Here is a 25,558-nt window from a genome sequence, read left to right as displayed (position 1 = left end):
AACGTGTGGCCCTGAATGGATTTCTCTCATCTCCCCCTTCCTGTTCAGGCTGGAGTTCCCCAAGGTAGTGTTCTGGGCCCTGTGCTATTTCTGGTCTTCATCAATGATCTCTCCGACTCTTTGGAAAATCCTCTCTATCTCTTTGCTGATGACTCCACTCTCTGCCGCTCCATTCCTCATCCCTCAGATCGGCAGTCTGCAGCCTCCTCAGTCTCTGCAGACCTGGACAAAATCACTGACTGGGCAAACAAGTGGAACATGTCTTTCAATCCTGACAAATCTCACACTCTTACGATGTCTCTCCGAAAAGACCGACTGGAAAACCCTCCCATCTACTTTCTCAACAATCCTCTCCAAGAATTTATGTCGCTCAAGCTTTTGGGTCTCACTATCTGCCATGATCTTTCTTGGGAAAACCACATTTCCAAGCTGGCCTCCAAAGCCAGTCGCCGACTGGGCATCCTCCGTCGTGCGAAGTCCTTTCTTGGCACACCTGAGCTCCTCACCACATACAAGGCTTTCATTCGCAGCTCAATGGAATACTGTTCCCCCCTCTGGGCCGGTGCTCCTGCCTCACACAAAGCTCGGCTTCACGCTGTTGAAACCAAAGCTTTCAGAATCATTGGAATCTCCCGCGATGAAGCTAACTCCGAGGGCCTTCCACTCACTCACCGAAGGCATGTTGGTGGTCTTTCTGTCTTCTACCGGCTCCTCTCCGGCCTTGCTCCCCCAGCTCTCTCTGTGCTCTGTCCCCCCAATATTCCTTCAGGTCGCACAAGATCTGCCTGCAACCCTCTTCTGGTTAAACTGCCAAAATCTAGGCTCTCTGCTCACCTTCACTCTTTCATTCCCCTTTTCTCCTGCCTCTGGAACAAACTCCCTCACTCTCTTCAATCCCACTCCTCCCTCCAGGTCTTTAAAACAGCTGTTCACTACCATCTCTTATCTTCCCCCATCCAAAACCTTGATCTTTTCTACCCCCGCTAATTCACCCCAGATAAACTTTTTTTTGAAATTCCAACTTCTATCCTGGAAGTCCTTGCAGTGTTCATATGTTTTATACCTCTCCCACCTTCCCCCAAGCCCTCCCCCTCCCACATTTCTCCCGATGTCCCTGCTCTCAAATGTTGTGTTTGTGTTTGTGTCCTTCCCCCTCTCTCCCCATCTTGTCTACCGCTCCCCTTATTTTTGTGTTTTATGTGTCGGTTTGACTTTCTGTGTGATTAATGTTAGCTCTTTCACGACCCTCGATCTTGTATACAAAAAAAAAAAAAAAAAAAACTGGTATATAGACTGCATACAACTGCTCATAGTGTCCATTTGTCCCTTTGTCTGGAGATGGTTTCTGTCCCAGTTTTATCAGGCATTTTTAGTGTTCAGGACTGCTGCTGAGGAGGCTCAACGACATCTTCTTACCAATACCAAAAAGAGAGCTTGTATTGTCACAACCCGTCAGGGCATGGTAAGGTGGAAGTGCAGCACAGATTTGCTGACCCAGCTTTTCTAGCATTGAATGAACGGGTATGTACCTACTTTTGTACTTTACACTACTTCGGGACCACAGATCCTTACATCCAAGCTCGGTGAAATGAGCACAAAGTACGATGGCATACAGTAGGTGTTAGGTGATTGAATTAAGAGTCTGTTAAATTCATTGCTTGCGTGCCTGCCATGCAAAATCATTCTGGTCCAATCCTCCTCATGATCCAATGTTAACTCCTGTATAACATCACACTTTCCCTTAGATATGTCCGTGCACTTTTCTCCATCATTGAAGCCTCCGTCGACAATGATGTGAAGACTTTCCTCCAGATCTGTCTGGCCCAACTTGTACCAGAACTCTGAAAGGAAGCAACAGATTTTCCTTGTTTCTGGAGCTCCCAATGTACTTGGCCCATTGTTTCCTTGAGCTTTGGCTGCATTCTCAATTGATCAGCAAACCACAAATGTGCGAATGTTCACCGTATCCATTGCCTTTTTGTGAGATTTATTTTTACAGAACATCTAGTCCAATGTCCTAAAACCAGTCCACCTCATTTGAAGTTGGTTTGACCGTGTTTGAAGTTGGCTCATTTCCGTTGTATCAGATCCTGAAGTTTCAGATGGCGAAGGAGATGGCCCACGTCTTTTCTGAACTAGATCTAGAATCTAGATGATGCTTGCTAGTACAGGTTTGTAGCAGTTTGAATGCCAGAATACACCTATTGTTGGCAACTGTTCAAAATCTGGCATCAGTCACTCATAATGCCCGTCCATCCTGAATTGCAGTGCCGAAATGAGCAGGCTATGGAAGATGTTTGTCCCTTTCGAAGAACGTCTTGGGTATCATCTTGACAGAGTAAACATTTGGTGAAGGTTGTCCTCTTTCACCGCTTTGCTGATGGCAAAACAGGTAGAAAACAACTGCCACTGGTTTCGTCATCCATATCGCTCATATCGTCATCCATATCGCCATATCGTCGTCCATATCGCATATCCATCCATATCGAAATGGTTTTACTTAATATTTACAAAAGAAAACACTTGTAATTCATGAGAACATTTCACGCATGATCCATAATGCTGTGAGAACATGTCTGGGTAAGCATGTGTTATGAATGGATCATGTACATGAGTTGTCGTAATGAAAATCATAAAACTCGCACAATCAATCGAATAAACAATCCTGAAACATAAAAAGCCAATCAAATAAACAATCCTGGAACTAAAAATAAAACTGATCAAATACACAATCCTCGAATGAAATAAATAATCAGCACCATCAAAAAATATCCAACACTAACGTCTTCCCTGCTGTTTACCAGAAAATCAAATTTCTATGCATACAGTTCAAATACACTCAGTTAAGTTATTTGTAAAACATTCTAGACATTTGATGGATTATGTGAAATAGACATAACACTATACTCAGTCAGGAGCAAAAATAGTCAATTTGATAAAATAGTGATGAATAAATAGTAACTCACTGAATCCAAACTCTCAAAATTACAGCTCATTGATTTGTCAGCTGAATTTGGTAACGCGTTTGAACAATGATGGGATTTCAAGGATCCACATTCACGACGAGAACCAATGAAATTTATTTAGTTATATGCACTGGTCACTCCTTGTTCTATCCATGCAAGACATGTATAAATTGGTGGTGATTTTTTTTTGTTAATCTCGTGATACTCTCACCTCCACTCTACAGTATATTGTTACGTTTATGGGGGTAGATAAAGGAATCCCATTGTAAAGGTAGGAACCTGCCAAAAATGGTTAAAACCTGCAAAAAAAATTCTGCCAGCGACGCTCTTCTGGTGAAATTGCCAAAATCAAGACTCTCTATTCACTTTCACTCTTTTATTCCTCTTTTCTCCTGCCTCTGGAACAAACTCCCTCACTCTCTTCCTCTCCCTCACTCACTGGAACAGTTCCATTGAGCTGCGGATGAAAGCCTTGTATGTGGTGAGGAGCTCAGGTGTGCCAAGGAAGGACTTCGCACGACGGAGGATGCCCAGTCGGCGACTGGCTTTGGAGGCCAGTTTGGAAATGTGGTTTTCCCAAGAAAGATCATGGCAGATAGTGAGACCCAAAAGCTTGAGCGACAGAACTTCTTGGAGAGGATTGTTGAGAAAGTAGATGGGAGGGTTTTCCAGTCGGTCCTTTCGGAGAGACATTGTAAGAGTGTGTGATTTGTCAGGATTGAAAGACATGTTCCACTTGTTTGCCCAGTCAGTGATTTTGTCCAGGTCTGCAGAGAGTGAGGAGGCTGCAGACTGCCGATCTGAGGGATGAGGAATGGAGCGGCAGATAGTGGAGTCATCAGCAAAGAGATAGAGAGGATTTTCCAGAGAGTCGGAGAGATCATTGATGAAGACTAGAAATAGCATAGGGCCCAGAACACTACCTTGGGGAACTCCAGCCAGAACAGGGAGGGGAGATGAGAGAAATCCATTCAGGGCTACACGTTGCCTACGACCAGAGAGGAAGTCCGCAAGCCATGAGTGGAGATTTCCATGAATACCATAGAAGGTGAATTTGGTGAGCAGAGCTGGGTGCCAGACCGTATCGAAGGCATGTGATATGTCAAGTGAGACAGCTCTGATTTCCTGTTTGGCATTGAGGACCTCCATCCATTGTTGAGACAGCAGAAACAACATGTCCAGAGTAGAATGACCTGGTCTGAATCTAAATTGATGATCAGAGATCAAGCCATTGGAGAAGAGGAAAGATTTGATATCCGAAGCAATGATGGATTCCATGACTTTGCTGATAATTGGGAGCAGGCTGATTGGTCTGTAGTTGCAAGGATCTGTTTTTGCACCTTTTTGTGTAAAGCTGTAATGTTTGCTGATTTCCAAGATGCTCGCAGATGACCTTGAGCAAAAGAGAGGGTGAAAAGAGCAGCGAGAGGGTGAGATAGAGCAGAAGAGCAGGATTTTAGGACCCGTGGGCTGATGCTATCTGGTCCAGTTGCAGAATCAGAGTCGAGGTTTGATAAAAACTTCTCCACCTTGTCAGAAGAGAAGGACGCAGAGTCCAGGAGCAGTTTGGTTCGACTGGGAAAGGTGGGAACAGAGAGAGATGGGTTTGGGACACAAGATTTTGAGGTAAACACAGAGTTGAGGCATTCGGCTTTGTCACGTGCGGTGTCAACTGTGTAGCCATTTGAGGTAAGGGAGGGGATGGAGGTGGAACAAACACCAGAAACGGATTTGACCAGACGCCACCAGGATTTGGAGGAAGGAGACAGGTTTGAGAGTTCAATCTTGAGTGTGGAGAGATAGTGCTTCCTGGCACTCCTGAGGGTAGAAACACACTTGTTTCGAGCTTGGTGGAAGGAACTGAGATTGCCTTCAGTTGGATTTGCCTTCCAAGACGCAAAGGCAAGTTGTTTCAGGGCAACTGCCTCACCACAAGATTCAGTGTACCATGGACGGAAGGAAGGGTAAGACAACTGAAGACGAGATGGGATAAATCTGTGCATGAGAGAGAGCAGTTTGCTTTGGAAGAATTCCCAGGAAGAATTGATGTCAGAGGCATTAGAGATGGGAGACCAGTCTAGTTGATTGATGGCTGCTTGCAGGCCGTGCCAGTCAGCCTGAGTGAAATGCCAGACTCGTCGACGCTGAGGAGGCTCTCTGAGAATGGCCAGTGAGATGTCCACTTTAACAAGCACATGATCAGAAGAACCGATTGGAGCAGAAGAAGAGCAGCAGACATTTGCCAGGAAGTTAGTCATAACCAATTCCAGAAGAGAAGATACTCCATTGACTGAGATCCGGGTCGGGAAATTGACAGATTGTGTCAGTCCCAATGAGTCGCAGAAGTCCTTTGCTGAGGTGCCATGGCTGGTGAGAGATGAACCCACACCCAGCCAGCTGGCGTGATGACAGTTGAAGTCGCCACATATGAGGAAGAGAGAGTTTGGATGAGTTGATAGAAGTTGGTCCATGTTGTCCGACAGCGAAATGTAAATGGAGTCATCACTGTTTGGAGGACGGTACAGAACACATATGAACAAAAGGTGGGAGCGAAGAGGAAGCCGTAGCCAGAGGTACTCCTGTGGGTGGGGTGGAGAGAGGGCAGTACAGGGAGAGTGAGGAAGAGAGTTTTTGATAAAGATAGCCACCCCACCACCAGGACGAGGCTCAGGTCTATCGTACCGGAGGAGGGAGTAACCAGGAAGAGATATTAAGGAATCAGAGACATCTTGAAGGAGGAAAGTTTCTGTTAAGCAGATCAAGTCTGGATTGTCAGAAGCAACCTGAATGGAGAGATCAATCAGGTTTGAGCGAAGGCCCCGGATGTTTGAGGTCCATACCGTTAGTGAGGAGAGAGGGGGAGCATCAGGTGCAGGACAGGGGAGGGGAGGGGTAGGGTCAGATGAAGGGTGAGAGGGGGATGTAGGAAGAGCAGTTGATAGTGTGTCAGAGATTACAGAAGAGTTACAAGAAAGGGACGGATGAGGAGGACGAAAGGTTTGATGGTGATGGGATGAGGCACAGTGAGGGTTTGTTTGAGGGGGGGCAGAGGAAAGTAGAAGGTTGGGGGAGGTGGAGGTATGACATAGAAGGGAGACGAAGTGGGGAGGAGGCAGCTTTGAGAAGGAGGTGGGAGGAGGGAGAATTTGGGAGGGATGGTTGGGGGGGAGATTTGAAGGGGAGGGGTTGGGGGAGAGTTTTGAATGGGAGGGGCAAGGGGGGCGTTTAGGAGGGGAAGGGCATGGGAGGAGTTTAGGAGGGGAGGGGCAAGGGGGGAGTTTAGGAGGGGAGGGGCAAGGGGGAGATTTGAAGGGGAGGGGCAAGGGGGGACATTTGGAGGGGAGGGGCAAGGGGGGAGTTTAGGAGGGGAGGGGCAAGGGGGGAGTTTATGAGCAGAGGGACAATGGGGGAGTTTAGGCAGGGAGGGGCAAGGGGGGAGTTTAGGAGGGGAGGGGCAAGTGGGGAGATTCAGTGGGTAGGGGCAAGAGGGGAGATTCGGAGGGGAGGGGCAAGGGGGGAGTTTAGAAAGTGGATGATTAATGAAAGATGAACATATATAACAAATTGGGTTTGTTGTGATTTTCAAGTTAGCGATTCCTTTAAGAACGATGGAGGAGGGATGGAATGAATGAGAATTTAGAGCACGGAGTGATTTGGAATCATAAGAGATTGAATATTTTTTTGAAATGGAATGAGTTGAAGAGGAAATTGAAAGGAGCCTTTTAAATAAGAAGAAAAACAGCGTGTTGTAATAAACCACTGAATAAAACACTGAAGGGGATAGTTTAAACATGTTTAAACAGAACTGTGAAGAACAATCTTACATTCACAAAAATACCAATGGGGATAGGAAGCCTAGAGCGACGACCACGAGTCACTTGAGCAGGGCAAAAGGTGGAAGGCAAGGGGAAAATGGGGGCGGGGCGAGACAGCGCACGTGGGCAGAGGCAAAAGCACACGAGGAGAAAGGGAAATAAAAGTTGTTTTTTTGTTTTTTTGTGGGGGGGGGGGGGCGGGGGGGGTTTCAACGTTAGATAAATAGTAGATGTTCAGTGAAAGTTTGGGGTTGAAGGGAAAAATCAAAAAACCTAGCAAAACCAGCGAGGGAAGAAACAAACTTCGACGGGGGAAGCCTGAGGCTGCAAGGCCTCACACCCTGCGTGGCAAACAAACGATTAATTTATTAAAGATAAACACCGAGAAACATCCAAGGGACTCCCTATAAGTTCACACGCCGAAAGATAAAATACAGTTACGACAAAATACAATTGTGAACAGACTTAACTTTGAAAACGTGGAGACCGTGTGGAGCTTCGAAAAATTCGTGACGTCGTCTTGAGATCTCGCGAGATCAAAAAACAATGAGAGACAAAAAACAATCTCTCAAATGAGAGATTTCATGATGCCATGCACACATTCAAGACACCCAGTGCCAGAGGCAGCACAGCAACCCCGAAACATCACTGAACCTCCTCCATGTTTGACGGTAGGGAAGGTGTTCTTTTCTTTGAAGGCTTCATTTTGTTTTCTGTAAATATAGAGATGATGTGCTTTACCAAAAAGCTATAATTTGGTCTCATCTGTCCACAGGACATTCTCCTATGATTTTGGCTTCTTCAGGTGTGTTTTCGCAAACTCCAGTCAAGCTTTCTTATGTCTCTCTCTCAGCTGTGGGGTCCTCCAGGGTCTCTTACCATAGAACCCCCTTTCATTGAGTTGGCGACGGATGGTGCGAGTTGAAACTGTTGTACCTTGTGCCTGAAGGTCAGCATGAATCTGTTTGGCAGTTGATAGAGGTGCTCTCTGCACTATTCGAACAATCTTTCGCTGCAATCTTCAATCAGGTTTTCTCTTGCGGCCACGTCCAGGGTGGTTGGGTACAGTGCCATGGGTCTTAAACTTCCTGATAACATTGCGTACGGTGGACACAGGAACATCAATATCTCTGGAGATTGACTTGTAGCCTTGAGATTGTCCATGCTTGGCTACAATATTGTGTCTGACCTCATCAGACAATTCTCTGGTGTTCTTTCTTTTCTCCATGCTCATTGCGGTACACACAGTGACACAAAACAGCAGAATGACTCCTTTTCTCCATTCAAACTGGTTCAATGAGTGATTTTTATATTGCAGGCACCTGCAACTCACCACGGGTGAGTTAAATTCCAAAGTAAAGGAGAATTACCTGTTTGAAATCGAATTATTTCTAACAACTTCTAAAAGGTGCCAATCATATTGTCCGGGCCATTTTAGGATTTATGTGTGGAATAAGCAAAGATTTAGTAATTTTTTCAGCTTTAAACAATTTTCTGGAAGGAATGGTGCATTGTTTGAAAAAAGTGCAAGGGTGCCAATATTTTTAGCCATGACTGTATGTATGTATGTATGTATGTATGTATGTATATATATATATATATATATTTTTTTTTTTTTTTTTGAGAAATTTTACAAAACCTTCCACCCACTTTAGGACACGTGCAGGTATCCAAAAGCTGCACAGATATGTGGAAATGCAAAATCTCAATTGTATTGAAATATTACCAAACCTGCAAATGTTTTCACAAAATGGCAAGATGGCGAAACTATGAATGCCAAACCCATGAATAAGTTTACATGCATAGAGAGAGTGAGAGTGAGAGAGAGAGAAAGAGAAAAGGAGAAAAGGAGAAGTTTTGTATGGGTAGAAACTCAAAATCATAATTGTATTGAGAGATTTATGAAACCTCCCACTCACCTTTGAAAACCTGTTGGAAAACCCCCAAGAGGTTCCAAATAAAGTTTGGCGGGCTCGTCCCAAGACTGAGGGAGTAGTTTGGAGATGGACAGAAAGAACAGACACTCCTCCTTTATTATATAGATATATAATATCATGATAAAACCTTGGTGTTTCTTAAACTATTGTAAGTATCTTGTTCCAAAAATATTTGAATGCTATCATATAAATAAATGGATTGACGTGAACAGGAAATCGGCAGTGAGAGGAAACGCAGAAGAAAATGAACAGAAAAAAAAGAAGAAAACTCTACATGAAGTTATGAATTCAGTAATTGAATAAAAACATGGCACATAAAATAGTAAACGTGGCACATCTTGATTATGGTAATTGCAGACCAAAGTGGTACAATGTACTAGTTCATTCGATCCCATGGTCTAGATCTGAACCATTTAGACCAACTGACATTGCACTCATGGGTCATGAACCAGAGCCTGGCATCCATCAAACTGAAACCATCACAATGAAAACCTAATAGATTTGTCGTGCCAGTGTATGAACGTGTGCTAAGTTTAAACAGGGCCAAAGGGTATACATATGAGAAGGGAGACACGTTGGGTGCGTGATATCCTTGGAGTTTCCATTACCTTGTTTGTTTTCATTTTTCTCGGCAAACTGCACCTTTTACGGACAACACGAGCTGGGAAGCACGTCTCACTGATTCCTCGGAATTCTGTAACCACCATTCATGCCACATCGTCTTAGTATTGCGTGTTTATACTATACGAGCAGCAGGTTACTCATTCCAACAATCCCCAAACCCATCAATAACTATCTGCCTCAGGGTAGCTTGCTGCTATTGCCTCCCAATAGCAAACTACCCTGGGGCAGATGAACCTACAGTAGGGATTTTAACCTGCAGTCACCAAAACCTGCAATCTTGGGTACAGTGGGAGGTTTTTGGTGAATCAAGGTAGACTGCACTGGCTCATGAGAGGTTGATGATTCAAACCCACTTGAAGACTGCAGTTTTAAAGATTTGGATTCAAAGCTTCAGGAAGTCGTTACTTTTAGGAGAACTGCCATGTCACTATTGGATTGTCGATATACATAACCGGGTGTCATTCACAATCTTCTTGGTGGGATGTTTTGCCACCCCCACCTGGTCTGGTCGACATGTGATGCTACTCAACTCATTCCCTTCCTTTTGGTTGACCCTCATTCCCTTCCTTTTGTACCGGACAACGTACTGAATAACTTTTGGCCTTCATCCTCTTCTGTACGTACAATGTATGGAAAAGACTTCAATACAGAAAAGTTGACCCAGCCCCACATCAGATTCTCCTTATTTCCCACAATGGTTAGCATTCTTTGATCAATATTCTGTTGATTCCATCCATTGTGTTGATGAATAGGCCTCTCTGGAATCAACTTCCATGTGTGCAGATGCAGATGAAGAATTTGTTTGTCTTTTGCTTATTGTAAGGTGAAATCAAGACCTAGCACCTGTAGTCCTCTAATTTCGATTAGATCCACTAATAACGTGAGTGCAATATTACCTTTGTCCAGCAAATTATCTGCGTGACACCATTTGAGAGGCCAAACGATCATTAGTGGCATAACCTTAAAATAAAAAACGAGGGGCAGTCAATAAGTAACCTTAAAATATTTTTCACGATTTGCTTATTGCATGTATGTGTGTGTTATTGCGTTCAATCAGTGGTGTTATTTTTCAACATAATCTCCATTGTGTTCAATGCATTTTTCCAGCGCTTTACTAAGGCCAGGATTCCTCTAGAAAAAAAAAACATTTTGGCTGCTTGTGTAGCCATTCGTGCACCGCCTCTTGGACCTCTTCGTCGGATCTGAAAGTGGTTCCATCAAGCACCTCTTTAAGTTGCCTAAAGATGTGGTAATCTGAAGGGGCGAGGTCTGGCAAGTAGGGTGGATGAGGAAGACACTCAGAATGCAGGTCTGCGATTGTTGCACCTGTAGCGCGGGCAGTATGGGGCCGAGCATTGTCATGCTGCAGCAAAACAACGGGAGTGAGTAGTGCACAACGTTTTGATCTGATTGCTGGTTTCAGATGATTTTTAAGGAGGTCGCAGTATGATGCACTGGTGACTGTGGTCCCTCTGGGCATGTAATGCTCTACAAGTGGGCCTTAGCTATACCATAAGAGCGTCAGCATCACTTTTCCAGCGGACGGCTGTGTGTGGAATGTTTTGGGCTTTTGTGAAGTTCGATGGCGCCACTCCTTGCTTGCCCTCTTCGTTTCTGGCTGAAAGTAGTGGACCCAGCTTTCATCCCCAGTCACTATGCGCTGTAAGAAAGCATCGCCTTCTGTTTCGTTACGTCGCAGAAGTTCTTCACATGTGTCAACTTGCCGTTCTTTCAGTTGGGGTGTGAGTTGTCTAGGCACCCACCTTGCAGACACTTTGCGGAACCCCAGTACATTGTGAATGATATGGTGTGCTGAACCTGGCTAATGTTCAATTCGAGACCACTTCGTCCAGCGTAATGCGACGGTTTTCCCTTAGCACGCGCTCAACTCCTGCAACCCTGCCACACTGGGCAGCGTCTGCCACACTGGACACTCCACTTTTAAAGTTCCTGTCCCAGTCGTACACCTGCTGCAGCGACAAACATAAGTCACCATATTGCATCTTCATTCTGCGATGGATTTCACTGGGATACACACCCCCACTTGCCAAGAAAGGGATGACAGAACGTTGCTCCTCCCTGGTGCATGTTTTCAAGGGAGTCGCCATCTTGGAACTGCTCTACTGACGTCATACGCTCAATGTTGCCAGATCTAAAACAGGCAAAACATGACTCTTAACCATAGGAATACCATATGTCATCTACAACTACACACACATTCTCGAATTTATATCACCGTTTAAGGTTACTTATTGACTGGCCCTCATATATACAGTCACGTGAAAAAGTAAGTACACCCCATGTAAAGTTTTGACTTTTTCAACATATTTCAACATACAGCTATTTGATCTTCATTTCAACAATATTGACAGATAACAGTGATATAATATCACAAATATCATGAAACATTTACATTTTGTAGTCCATTGTATAATTTAAATAAACATAAACGCAAATTTCACATGTGGAAAAAGTAAGTACACCCCGACATTTATCACTACTTCAAATACCTAAAATTAGAATCAGGTGCACCAGCTCAGGTGCAAGTGATTAGAACATCATTAGAGAGGATCCTGGAGGAACCTGTCTTATTTAAACCTCAGACATTTAGTTTGGTTTGCTCTTTGTTGTTGAAGTGTGCGGCTTCAACATGCCAAGATCAAAAGAGCTCTCTGAGGTCTTCAGAAAGAAGGTTATATATGCCCACAAGTCTGGGAAGGGATTTAAAAAGATCTCCAAACAATTTGAAATCAATCATTCGATTGTCCGGAAGATCATCTACAAGTGGAGAAGATTCCAAACAACTGCCACCTTGTTCAGGCCAGGCCGCTCCAGCAAGTTCAGCCCGAGAGCAGACCGCAAGATGCTGAAATAAGTCTCTAAGAACCCCAGAATGTTATCACGGGACCTACTGGTAGCTCTTGCAACTGTTGATGTCAAAGTGCACGAGTCTACCATTAGAAAGAGGCTGCACAAATGTGATCTACATGGGAGGTGTGCCAGGAGGAAACCTTTGCTGTCCAGAAAGAACATCAGGGCAAGACTAAGGTTTGCCAATGAACACCGAGGCAAAGACCAGCACTTCTGGAACAATGTGCTCTGGACAGATGAGTCAAAGGTAGAGCTATTTGGCCACAGTACCAGAAGACATGTTTGGCGAAAACCAAAGACAGCATTTGACCACAAGTACCTGATACCAACTGTAAAGCATGGTGGTGGAAATATTATGGTTTGGGGCAGCTTTGCTGCATCAGGGCCTGGGCAGCTCACCATCATAGAATCCACTATGAATTCTTCATTGTACCAGAGGGTGCTTGAGGATAATGTGAGGCCATCTGTTGGAAAGTTGAAGCTCAACTGAAGGGTGGACCTTGCAACATGACAATGACCCTAAACATACCAGTAAATCCACCAAGGAATGGCTGAAAAGAAAGAAACAGAGGGTTCTGGAATGGCCAAGTCAAAGCCCGGATCTAAATCCCATCGAGATGTTGTGGGGGGATTTGAAACAAGCTGTGCATGCAAGAAACCCCTCAAACATCGCACAGCTGAAAGAATTCTGCATGGAGGAGTGGGCAAAAATTTCTCCCAGTCGATGTCAGAGACTGGTAGACAGTGAAAACAAACATCTACTTGAGGTTGTTTCTGCCAAAGGGGGCAATACCACCTATTAGAGCCAAGGGTGTACTTACTTTTTCCACATGCGAAATTTGCGTTTATGTTTATTTAAATTATACAATGGACTACAAAATGTAAATGTTTCATGATATTTGTGATATTATATCACCTTTATCTATCAATATTGTTGAAATGAAGATCAAATAGCTGTATGTTGAAATATGTTGAAAAAGTAAAAACTTTACATGGGGTGTACTTACTTTTTCACGTGACTGTATATATACAGACTTGGCATTTGATATGGAATCTTTTTTTTCCTTGACTTGGGTTTACTTTCTGAACTCGGTATATCAATCTGGTGAGTTTCTTTTACACTTTGGTGATTTATTTGTTAAAAGAACCATGTCACTGATTGTCTGTCGCAGCAAGAAGTCAATCACAGGATTATATCACAGGTGGCGTGGCAAAATGTACAGACAGGTGCATTTGATGATTGGCTTCACAGTCGGGTATACAAGGGTTGTTGCGTTCTGTATTAGTGTCTAAATGTCTAATACAGACATCTAAGATGTCTTAGAACCAAAAGTTCATTGGAATTACGTTGAAATTATTCTAGACTTTGTTAATGTGACCTTTGAAAGAAACAAAAACCACATTTGACATTTCGAAACAAATAAATTGATCCTTGAAAGTGATGTAAACTGATATCGACCTCAATTCATGGACAGTACTGTGTTAAACTTCTGTACGTTTTCCAGAAGTATCTCTTTATTTTGCACATTAGCCAAAAATTTTTTTAACAAAAACAAAAGTTAAATTACGACTGGGATTACGGACAGTAAAATTACAGTTCAGTACTTCGTGTAACCCCCACGAGCATTCAGGAGAGCACGTACACGTTGAGGCATGCTGTTCACGAGATTTGCCAAGGTTTGGACAGGAATCGCTTGCCATGCAGTGACAATAGCCTGCTGCAATTCACGCACAGAGGTCGGCTGCTGGTCCAAGTGGTCGATTTGACGCGTTAATTCTGCCCACAAGTTCTCTATCGGATTCATATCCAGGGACATGGCAGGCCACTCCATATGCTCTACACCACGGTCAGCAAGAAAGTGTTGGATCATGCGAGCACGATGAGGCCGTGCAGTGTCATCTTGGAAGACAAAGTTTCGTCGAAAGGCTGCACGAGCAAATGGAAGCAATGTTTCTTCCAGAATGGCCCTGTACTTGAACTGGTTCAGGTTTCCATTCAGAACAACCAGGTCAGTTTTGCCCCCTGCATGAGAAGCAGCCCAAACGGTCACCCCACCACCTCCAGCTTGGACTCTTGGCACTATACAATCTTTGTTGTAGGCTTCATGCACTTGTCTGCGCACTCGGACACGGCCATCTTGACGATAGACCAGAAATCTAGACTCGTCACTGAAGATCACGTGATTCCAGTGTCCTGGCTGCCATTGACGGTGCTCTCTGGCCCACTGCAATCGGCGCTGGCGGTGTTGTCTGGTCAGGCGTGGCTTTCTCAGGGGACGCCTGGCACGATAGCCTGCTTGAACCAGTCGTTGGTTGACTAGCCTTCTGGATACAGGCACATTTGTCAGTTGCTGCCACTCAGCCCTAAGCCGATTAGCTGACTTGGTATGGCCATTGCGGACTAACCGGTGCAGCTGGCGATCATCCCTCCTTGTGGTTCAGCGGGGATATCCTGGCCTCGGTATTGGAGTAGGGACACCCCTCTGAGCATTTCGTTTCAGGATCTTTGACACCTGACCTTGAGTGATGCCATACTGCCGAGCAATAGCACGCTGTTTCATGCCGTAATTTCATAAAGCCACCACTCCATGACAAACAGCATTGTCGAGTTGATGGACCATCTCCAGAGGAAGCGGCAATAACTTTTGGAGACGTGCAGCATTTGTTTTCCACTAATACAGAATGCAACGACCCTTGTATACCCGACTGTGAAGCCAATCATCAAATGCACCTGTCCATACATTTTGCCACGCCACCTGTGATATAATCCTGTTGTTGACTTCTTGCTGCGACAGACAATCAGTGACATGGTTCTTTTAACAAATAAATCACCAAAGTGTAAAAGAAACTCACCAGATTGATATACTGAGTTAAGAAAGTAAACCCAAGTCAAGAAAAAAAAATATTCCATATTAAATGCCAAGTCTGTATGTATATATATATATATATGTATATATATATATATATATATATATATACATATATATATATATATATATATATATATATATATATATATATATATATATATATATATATATATATATATATGCATACACTAGTGAGGTGCTACGCATGGGTGGGAGACCAAATGCAAACAGACAATGCAGAAACAACGAATGCTAAACCATGAACCAATAAATTCCGCATTTCTGTGACACCATTGACAGTCAGTTTATGATGGACTCGGGCAAAACACTTACTGCAGCTAAGCTTTTCTGTACCCAGTCAATTCCGAAACTGCAAACGGCGAATCCATGAATGTCACAGGTGGAAACCCTCACATAATTTCCTTTAAACTCAATATCTCTATTTTCATTCTACACACACAGCATAATTCCAATCACAAATTAATACTATAACATCAATATAACAAAATACAATGTTACAAACACGCGAGGTAAACAAATATAGATGCCGTTCTCACGTGATAACCAATACAGACAAATCTTTATGGTGAGAAAGGGCGGATACGAAACACTTCATATAGGTCGAAAATCAAAATCATAATTGTATTGAGAAATTTATGAAACTTCCACCCACCTTAGGATGGAAAAATGCGGCTTCGTTCAGGTGGAAACTCAAAATTACAATTGTATTGAGATATTTATCAAACCAGCGAATGTTTCCGCCAATCCCGTGAATATGTGTATACTTCCGGATTGGGCACAATTTCATATGAATGGAAACTCAAAATCATAATTGTGCTGAGTAGTGTAGCAGCATAGCAAACCTGTTGTGCATTTTGTGATACAAGCACCAAATTTGGCACAAATGTACATTAATATGTTGCGAACATTTTCAGATATTGGGCCACTTGAAATTCCGTAATTTTTTTTTTCAAATTTTTTCAAATTTCGTAATTTCAAATTTTTCGGGTGACACTGTCACAATTTCGGTCTTCGAGGCCGGCCGATATAGTGGGGCGGCTTAGCCCAAATATTCAAAAGAATTGTGCATTTTGTGATACAAGCACCAAATTTGGCACAAATGTACATTAATATGTTGCGAACATTGATTGTGTGGTCAGCAATGAAGACGAGAGTCTGAATTACATGTATGCAAAAGACCTTGTGAACCAGTGAAGCAAATACACGGGTAAGCATGAATTAAATCTAGGGCATGATATAATTTCCATGATGTTTACCTCTACACTCAATGGTGGAAGGAGGTAATGTTTTGATCCCAGCTTGTCTGTATGTCTGTTTGTCTGTTAGTCCACAAAATTCCAGACAAAGCTTGTAGTAGTGGTAGTTGTAGTGGTAGTGGTGATAACAGAAATTGTTATATAGAACTGAACTTATATTATTATTATATGCAGAAAATAACTTCATTTCTATATGCCCTGCAGTGGACAGGTTAATTGGTTTATGCACTGAAGGGGTCACCCTGGTGTGCACTGCTGTGTTCTGCCTCACTGAGTTGTTCAGGTATGATGTACTCAGCACAAACTTCCGGTCTGCCCGGAGGTGGGGGTGCGGGGCCTGTCACGGAACGTCAAAACAAACGGCCTGCCGGGGCCGCCCAAAAGTCGGGCGTGAGGGGCGCGTCCACTAATGGAACGCCTCTCGCTTCCCAGATCGAGGGCCACGTGGTCAGGAGAACCTCGTCCCTTCCGGTCACACTTTGCCTATCGGCCGGCCTCGAAGACCGAAATTGTGATGGTGTCACCCGAAAAATTTGAAATTACGAAATTTGAAAAAATTTGAAAAACAAAATTACGGAATTTCAAGTGGCCCAATATCTGAAAATGTTTGCAACATATTAATGTACATTTGTGCCAAATTTGGTGCTTGTTTCACAAAATGCACAATTCTTTTGAATATTTGGGCTAAGCCGCCCCACTAGAGGGATTTATATTAGGCCTGCATGTCAGGTGCCTAGACCCTCCAGAGGGTCTGTGGGAAGCGAACTGTAGCTAGCTTACATCTTTCCCAGACTACTACCCCCTTAGTTTCAAACCAATTTCAAATATGTACAATTATATGTACAATTTCCTCTCCCATCCCTTTGCTCCGATGTCCTGGTGTGGGGAGAGAATACCTCCAAAAACAACCCAGCAGGCCTACCTTATCAGACAATTTAACTTCATCAATTTACAGCCCCAACTACTTGACCATGTCCCCCCCAGTGGATGTCACCTGCTCCAGCTGTCAGCTGAGCCCAAATATCCAATTTTGAAACGACCCATCCAATTTCACGGGCTATCTGCCCTCCACAGCACATATAAAGTCGCACGGGACCGACTGGAACATTTCCACACTCATGCTCAACAACAACCACCATAATCATTACATTCCCTACAAGGCCATAGCTTCACTCCTTACACACTGTAGGTGTGGCCCTCAACTCGGCAGCGGGGAGGACTTGCACAAACAATATGGTGGGGGCGCTTCAGGCTGTGGTGCCCACATTTACAACACAAGTCACTCGACTTTACAACTTATTCCCCCCCCCCCCAAACCCCCATTCAAATTCTCAGCCCCTAGCAGCCAAACAACTACTTCACTGTCCCACCGGAAAGGGTCTCCACATACAGGCTATCCTGGCTTCAGGCACTCTTGGCCTCTCTCCGGGTCGCCAAGGGTCTCTCTACCCACTGCTCGCCCACACAGACCCTCCTCCGATGGGCCCCCAAACCTCAGACACAACCAGCTGCCAGGGATGAGTTACCTCATCTTATCAGAGGGGGGGGAGGGGGCACAGACACTGCTCCACCAGAGGCTGATCCTTACCTGCGGACACAAACACCTTCCCCACCCCCACCAAAACCCTAAATATCACTCCCTCCCCCTCTGCCATTCAAATCTCCACCACCTGCAATACAGGGTGCTGGGTACCTACCTTGCCATGGCCTGCATGCACACTAATCATCGACACACAAACAAAACGCAAATCTTCATTGACATCACATTTTAACCCATTCCACCCGATACATATGCTTGGCTCTCTGGCCCCTCTTGCCCGTCACCATTACCAATACCCCGACTCACCTGCTTAACCCCAAATGCAAAGCATGGTGCGGAGTGACAATGGCGAAAGGTAAATTCGACAACAAATCCAATTCCACTGAGCATCACGTTCAATACGAGCAGTGCCTGCTGCAGCCAATCTCCTCATGTTTCCCATGCCAATCAAACCCAGGGCTCTCTTTCCAGGCGAGAGCCCATTAATCACAACGGACCATCTGTGGAAGATCATGCGGCTCTCACCAGGCCTTTCCCAAACACTCAATAATGTTCCACAGATGCTTCAATGGCTGTGTGGTGGGCTGCACTCGTACCCAGTCCATGTGGATTGGCCCACGTCCATAGAACAGCACAGCCTGGCAGGTAACCACATGCTGGTTGTCTCAGAGCCTCAGGGAGAGGCTGCCAGGCCGCATGCCCGAGTGGTCATCACGTCAGACCCTTACTGACGTGATTACTGACCTTACTTACCATAACACGTCAGACCCTTACTGTCAGTGGTGCTGCCACCAAACCGGCCCGCAACACCTCCCCCTAGGGGTCCTCATGGTGTACCATGTCAGGTACCCATGAGTAACCATCTCAGACCTAGAGGTCTCAACCTCCTCCAGTGTCCGGCAACCCCACCACCCCGAGACACTCGATTGGACGGCACCCCGTTAGACAAGGGACGCCACATTCCACCAGACAGCCCGTGGGTCCCGGCTCATGCCACAACACACGTTGTCGGACATTTTACCCTCGAGCTCTCCCAGCCTGCCTTTCGTTTGATCCTCCATCTATCTCTCTATGCCATCAATCCATGCTCCCAATTCATCCTTTATTTCATCCATCCCCATGCAGCTCCCCAACTGCCTTGCACAACCCAATATTCCAGGGGGCAATCTCCCATGAGATCTCCAACGAGGCAACCTCCCGTGGTCCGAATTCTGCAGCCAAGGAAATAATTCCACCAAGGCTGCTCCAAATTAAGCACCCATTTAAATTTCATTTTAAACTCCCGGCCTCTTGATTCCAAATGCGGCTGCACAAAATCCCATTGTTATCATGCGTTTGAACCCATCCCTGCAGCTGTTCCTGGCATTGAGCTTCCCGCTCTTTCAGTCCCAACTTTCCTCCATTGTCATGAGCCACAGGCTGCTCATGCCTCAAAGCTCCTACATGACATGGACAAATGCGTGAACATCCCATTCCAATGGGGGCTCGCACTGACACCGGCCCACAATGGCCAGTCTCTTTCCAACACCACACATTCTACCATTAAACCTCATTATTACCCACTGCCCCATGGTTGCTAGCACACACCCTCTACGCAGCGAGTCCACAACCCCGGGCACCGAGTCAACCCCAACAGGGTCCGTCCCGAGCACCCTGGGAACCGACACGAATACCGCCAACTCCAGCTCACCCACGGCGACGGATGCAGCCTCGCTCCCCAGCGCAGGCCCGGACTTGTACACCAGCGGCCTGTCCTTGCTCACACTCTGATCAGGCTCGCCCGCCTCTCCACACTCGGCTTGGACTGCCTGCACGCACCTCAGAGATGGGGCTGCGTTGCACACTGTCGGTCCTGTGCGTGCCAAAACAACCCCCGCCGGGTCCAACTATGCACCCGCGAGTGCGGAACCACACATAATAGAGTGCTACTTCACAAACCATGGGGCCAAACTTATCCCCCTCTAACAGGTCTACCCTGCTCGTTACGTGGGAGGTCTCTTACTTGAGCAGAGTGACATTCACCCCGACGCGATGTTCGTCCAGGCCATTTTTCCTTTTCAAACATCTCCCCGCCTGTGCCCACATTTTACCCTCGAGCTCTCCCAGCCTGCCTTTCGTTTGATCCTCCATCTATCTCTCTATGCCATCAATCCATGCTCCCAATTCATTCTTTATTTCATCCATTTTTTAAAACAATCTTCACACCCAAACCATTTTTCATTCAATCATTTCATTCCTCATTTGTTCACTTTGGGCATTTATTTCATTATTTTGTTCATTCATTTTATTTTCAAACCTCACCCCTTGTGTTATAATGTTCTCATTAATTTGTTCAATTTTTCTTCAATCAATATTACTCTCCATTCAATTCATATTTCCCCTCATTTGTTCACTACAATATCTCCCTCATTTGTCCCATGGATTTTTCTAATGTGGCTTGGAATGCCATCGCTCCCACTTCCTGCATAGCCAGTGAATGGCTCACGCCAGGAATGGAGAAAGTTCCTACCTTAACCTCCTCACTAGCCCCCAAATCTGGCTCGCTTCCTTCATCTTTGCTGTTTCCTCACACCTCTTAATCTCGCACATTCGCCATCATGTGCAGCGACTTCTTCCCACGCACGCATGCTTAATTTATTCAAAAAAAAATCTCTTTTAAATCTCGAAGGCGATATATTGTGCTCTCCCAATACCAATTAACTATAGATTTAGAAGTCCTCGGGTACTACAATCACCCCTCCCTCAGAGACAGAGGTGATCGTTATAATTTAGCGTTCAAATTCCCCAAAGCTGAGCCCAAGTGGGTCGTGGTTGTCCGACGGGTTCATCTATACACACTCCTGACAACAATTGTTGTGTTCATGGGCCGGTTAACACTGACCCTGAACGGGTGGACCGAAACAGGCTTTTGGACCTAGATTTCCACGACATCAAACTGAGCAAGGTGTGAGGCAGTGGCACCAGCTCAAAGGTGAGAACAGCATTCCATCAAGCTTTGGATGAAGGCATTATAAGGAGATAAGAGTCAGAAAGAGAGTCAATAAGATCATTGATGAAGATTAGGAGCAGGACTGTGCCAAAAAGTACTGCCTTTGGGCATTCCAGCCTTAACAGGGAGAGGAGATGAGCTATTCTTTTTGAGAGCCATGAATTAGCTATGTGAGCGGAGGATGTGAGTCAGTCAGGTGTAGAGTTGCCCTTGAATGCAATAGGCAGAGATATTGGAGAGCAGGGCGGGATGCCAGACTGTATCGAAAGCTCAAGATATGTCCAGAGAGATGACGTGATTTTGTGTCTGACATTGAGGGCCTCCATCCATTGTTTAGAGAACCGAAGCAGCATGTCCAGGGTAGAGTCACCAGCTCTGAATTCGATCTAACGATGAGATGAGGCTGTTGGAGAAAAGGAAGGAAATTATTGATGTCAACTGTGATGATAGATTTCATTACCTTTCTGTTGATTGTACATAAGCTGATAGGTCTGTATTTCAGTGGATCAGTTTTTGTACCATGCTTATGTAATGTAGTGATGTTGGCTGACCTCAACAGATGGAAGATGACCTAAGGCAAATGAGAGGGTGAAAGGGCAGAGAGAGGATGTGCAAGAGCAGCAGAGCAGGTTTTAGGATGTGTGCGCTGATGCTGTCCAGGCCAGTTGCAGAATCAGAGACGAGGGTTGCCGGAAACTTCTCCACACAGAGTGCAGGAGCAGTTGGGTGCGATGGGTAGTGTGGGTACGGAGAGCGAAGCATTGCGGGGATAAGATTTAGAAGCAAACACAGAATTGAGCAACTACAAAGGGCAACCGTGCTGATGAGGATTATGATTGATTAAAAAGACTAGAACGACACTCGGTAGAGAGCATACCTCCACCAGGCTGAACAGTTCACGTTTTATATCCCACTGATGGGTCAGATCTGGATCCGACATGAACCAATATCTAATCGGCTTGTTCTTGTCACTTACTCAACTCATCCACCAACCCAGTAGGCACACAGACATTGGATCCACGTTGAATCAACGTCACGATTCGACGTGGACCCGAGGTTGAAAACGAGTTGGATTTGCAAATTGGATCAACGTCATTTTTCCAATGTTGAATAAACGTCGTTTTTCCAACATTGATACTTTTCCAACGTCGAATAAACGTTGATACAATGTCACACTTTCAACGTCGATTGAAAGCCAAGTTGCCAACGGTGAAACAACGTTGAATTACTGTCGGTTTTGATGTAGGTATTAATGTTGACAAAACGACGTTGGTCTCAGGTTGGGTTTTGGTTGTCCGACGTCGCGACCTCATTCCAACCGTTATTCGACGTTGAAACAACGTCGTGTGCCCGCTGGGAAGTTTTGTCATCACTCATCCACAACTTTTTGAAATATCCTGTTTTATACAGTTTTTTTGCACTATCATTCAATGGTGAAGAAACACTTAAAAATAATTGTCAGACACAGATCCAGATCCGGATCTTCACCAAATTCTAATCATTCCGTCCGTGTCACACACCCAACCGCTCCACCGAATTTCGTCCGAATCCGTCCACAACCTTTTGAGATATTTTATTCACAGACAGAAAGACAGACAAAGACAAACAAACGGACACGGGTGAAAACATTACCTCCTTCGGTGGCGGAGGTAATCAACTGCATTGTGGTATAACCTTGGTATTTTTCTATTATAAAATAAAGTTTCATGTTCATATGTTTTGTTTTTTGTGGATCTCTGCTCTTTGTGACCTTTGTGGTGCGTTTCGATCGATTTCTTCATCTAAAATGATTGCTTTGGTCACCGTGTCACACGAGTTCCCCTATCAAGCAACATTTCAGCCTCGGTCCTCATGATAAATGCACCATTTTTAACGTGGTCTCACGAATATTTTCCTTTCAATTTTATTTCATCAAACATTTTCTGCAAAAAAACAAAAATGCTGAACATATCTTTTGATTTTCCTCAAACGTTGGTCTCCTTTCCTGCTTTTCCTTTCTTACTCTTTTTCTTCTCATTCTTTTCTTTCGAGTCTTAATTAATGCAAGGACACGTCCATCCCTGGTCGAGCAGCTGCTATCCATCTGCGCCAGCAGATCGGGGGCCAAATGCAGGCACCGCCCACTGACCAATCGGATGCCTCGCCATTAACCAATCCCACACGAGCGCTGAAAGGGGCGGTTACAGTTAGCCAATCGAAATCATCGGTTGGTCGTGTGGAGAGACAAAGCACATTGAACTAGAGGATGGAATGGGTTGTATTTATTTGCTTTGAGATCTTGAATCCTTTGTGAGAGGAGTTTGGGAGAACAGAAAGTTTGTTGGACTTGACTAAAGTTTTATTTTGTTATTGGCCTCGTGAACACCTGCGTTTTGACTAAGAGCGTGAGTGTAGCTTTGATGATAACTCCATTGCACCTGTTGCGACTGTGTGGCAGTGTTCTCTGAAATAGTAACAAAGGATTTGTGGGATTGAGGTTCAAGAGACAGCAATGCTCGTTGTGTTTGCACAGGATGATGATGGAAACGAGGCGAACCAGAAGCCGAAGACCACGAATCTGTACGTCTGTCGTTTCTCATTTATTTGTTTAAAAAGTTTTAATGTAAACTTTTCTAAGCCATCGGTCTTGCTTTTCAACGACATTGCGGTTTATCAAGTTTGTTGGCATCACTTATTAAATCAGTATGCGAAGTAGTCTATGCATTAGATATAGGGCCGAGCAGATGATATTGCTGAGTTTGCAATTTTAAGAGTTTGTAAAGTACCATAAAGGTCTTCAGTAGTATTCTCAATCCTGAGCAGTTTTCTGTCCTAGTTGAACTCCTGGTGTGATCTGGTGTGATGCCAGCAGGCGACGCTACATTGCGAAGCACTTCGACCTTGCGAGCGGATGTTTAATGTTGGTCGGCCTGTCCGCCACTATACGTGTGGACCTAAAATAATTCCTTTCGGTAATTTTCGAAGTACAAGCATAATATTTGAGCCTGTACTTTATTAATAAATGGAATATGTAAAAAGTTACATAATATACAGATGCTGCGTAGGCCTCAGTAGTAGTCGAATGCCTCAAATGGGTGAGAAGTTGTTTTACCAAAACAAGTCGGATGTATACAACAGAAGGATGATGTAAGATTAAGCTTGTATGTTCTCATAACACAGTATATATGGATAAATTCGTAATTTTACCTCACTCACAATTGTACTTTAATGAATGTTAACTTGCTGAATTGTTGGCGGTGAGTAGTTGTGATTCCTGTCGACATTCCATTGCCTTGCCCCACCGCAGAGCAAAGGATGTGAAGAGCCGCCTGAGGTTCTTGAAGAGGACTCCGTTGTACCCGCCGGGCATTTTGGACAAACTCAACAACATGTTTGTCCGGTAAGAAAATGGCTGATGAATGAGAGCGACTGCACTATCACTGCGCACTGATTTTTCTTTGTGCGCTTTTGTTTTGAGTCTAAAATTGATGCGAGGACACGTCCGGCCTTGCTCCAGCAGCTGATATCCATCTGTGCCAGCAGATCAGGCCTCTATTTGAGAGGAGAATAGAGTTTATACAAGTGCAGCTCTCAAAACAACCGAGGGATTTGCTCCATGTCATGGCTTCTGTTTCAAAATATGTGGCGGCCTGTTTTTATCACCATGATCAAGACAGGTCTGTTCGGCGATCCCGTCCCATCGTCTGTGCAGTGACCGCAGCTTCAAATCCCATACAATGTGTTGATTTGACTATTGTCTGCACTAAGATCCTTGCAAATCATGTCAAGCTACACTGGTGTCATTAAATGTCTTTTTTTCCCCTTCGTGCTGTACGTACAAGCTCTTCCATGTGCAAGCTTTGAGTACAGTGGTCGCTTGTAGGTGAAGACTCTGAACTTGCATCTGAGATGTTGGGGGATCAAATCCAGCTGAAGGTGGCAGTATTAGTTTAATTTCAGGAGAACTTCCATGTCACTGTTAGATTTTCAGGAAAAACCCATCGGGCTCGTTAACGATCGACCTTCAGGATGAGGACAGTCTGACTGCTCCACCTGATTTGGCCTCCATGCGATGCCAGACCACTCCTTGCGGTTGACTCTTATTCCATTTCCTTGTTACAGGACATCTTTCTGAATGATTCCTGATCCAATCCTTATTTACTTACAACTTCTAAAAGTCAATCGAGGGGAGACGAGCTAGAGGCTTGCAATATTTGCCTTATTTGGTTTAATGATGAGTTGATCATGAAGTTGGCCTATTTCAACCTCAGCAGAAATCAATGATTGGAATTTTTTTTATTTATCATAAAAGTTCTTTATTTTCATTCATCCAATGTCTTGTCAGCCTGGTGTTGGCTTAGCGGTTCGGGTGCCGGCTTGGGATCCTAGGATCCTGGGTTCGAATCCCGGTCGATCGCTGAATTAACGCCAGGGGGGTTGACTCGGCCTGTCATCCTTCCGAGGTTGGCAAATTGAGCACCAGTTAACTGGTAATTCCCTGTGTGTCGCAAAAGAAGACCAACAGGGTTGGCGGCAGGAAGAGCATCCGGCCATAAAACATTGCTTCAAAAAGGGGACCAAGGTGCCTAAAAATGGCCAACCCCCGCCCTGCGGGGAAAATGGCCTCTAAAGGTGGTTCTATCCAATGTCCTGTCAACTAGAGATAGATATTTTGAGCACTCCTTGTTAG

General features: G+C 44.8%; 1 protein-coding gene across 1 annotated transcript in view; it reads left to right on the top strand.

Moving 5' to 3' along the window:
- The window catches only part of LOC137438912 (uncharacterized), a 144,288-nt gene that overhangs the window by 114,474 nt on the left and 4,256 nt on the right, over positions 1-25,558 (top strand). Inside the window, exons 11-12 of the mRNA XM_068134385.2 lie at positions 23,402-23,448; positions 24,176-24,268. Of these exons, the coding sequence (XP_067990486.2) occupies positions 23,402-23,448; positions 24,176-24,268 (140 nt within the window). The remainder of the gene's footprint in view (positions 1-23,401; positions 23,449-24,175; positions 24,269-25,558) is intronic.

Source organism: Myxine glutinosa, chromosome 13 (genome assembly GCF_964187855.1).
Source record: "Myxine glutinosa chromosome 13, kmMyxGlut1.1, whole genome shotgun sequence".
NCBI classification, from domain to species: domain Eukaryota; kingdom Metazoa; phylum Chordata; class Myxini; order Myxiniformes; family Myxinidae; genus Myxine; species Myxine glutinosa.
Note: the sequence above shows the minus strand (reverse complement) of the source record. Positions and strands in the feature narration are given on the sequence as shown.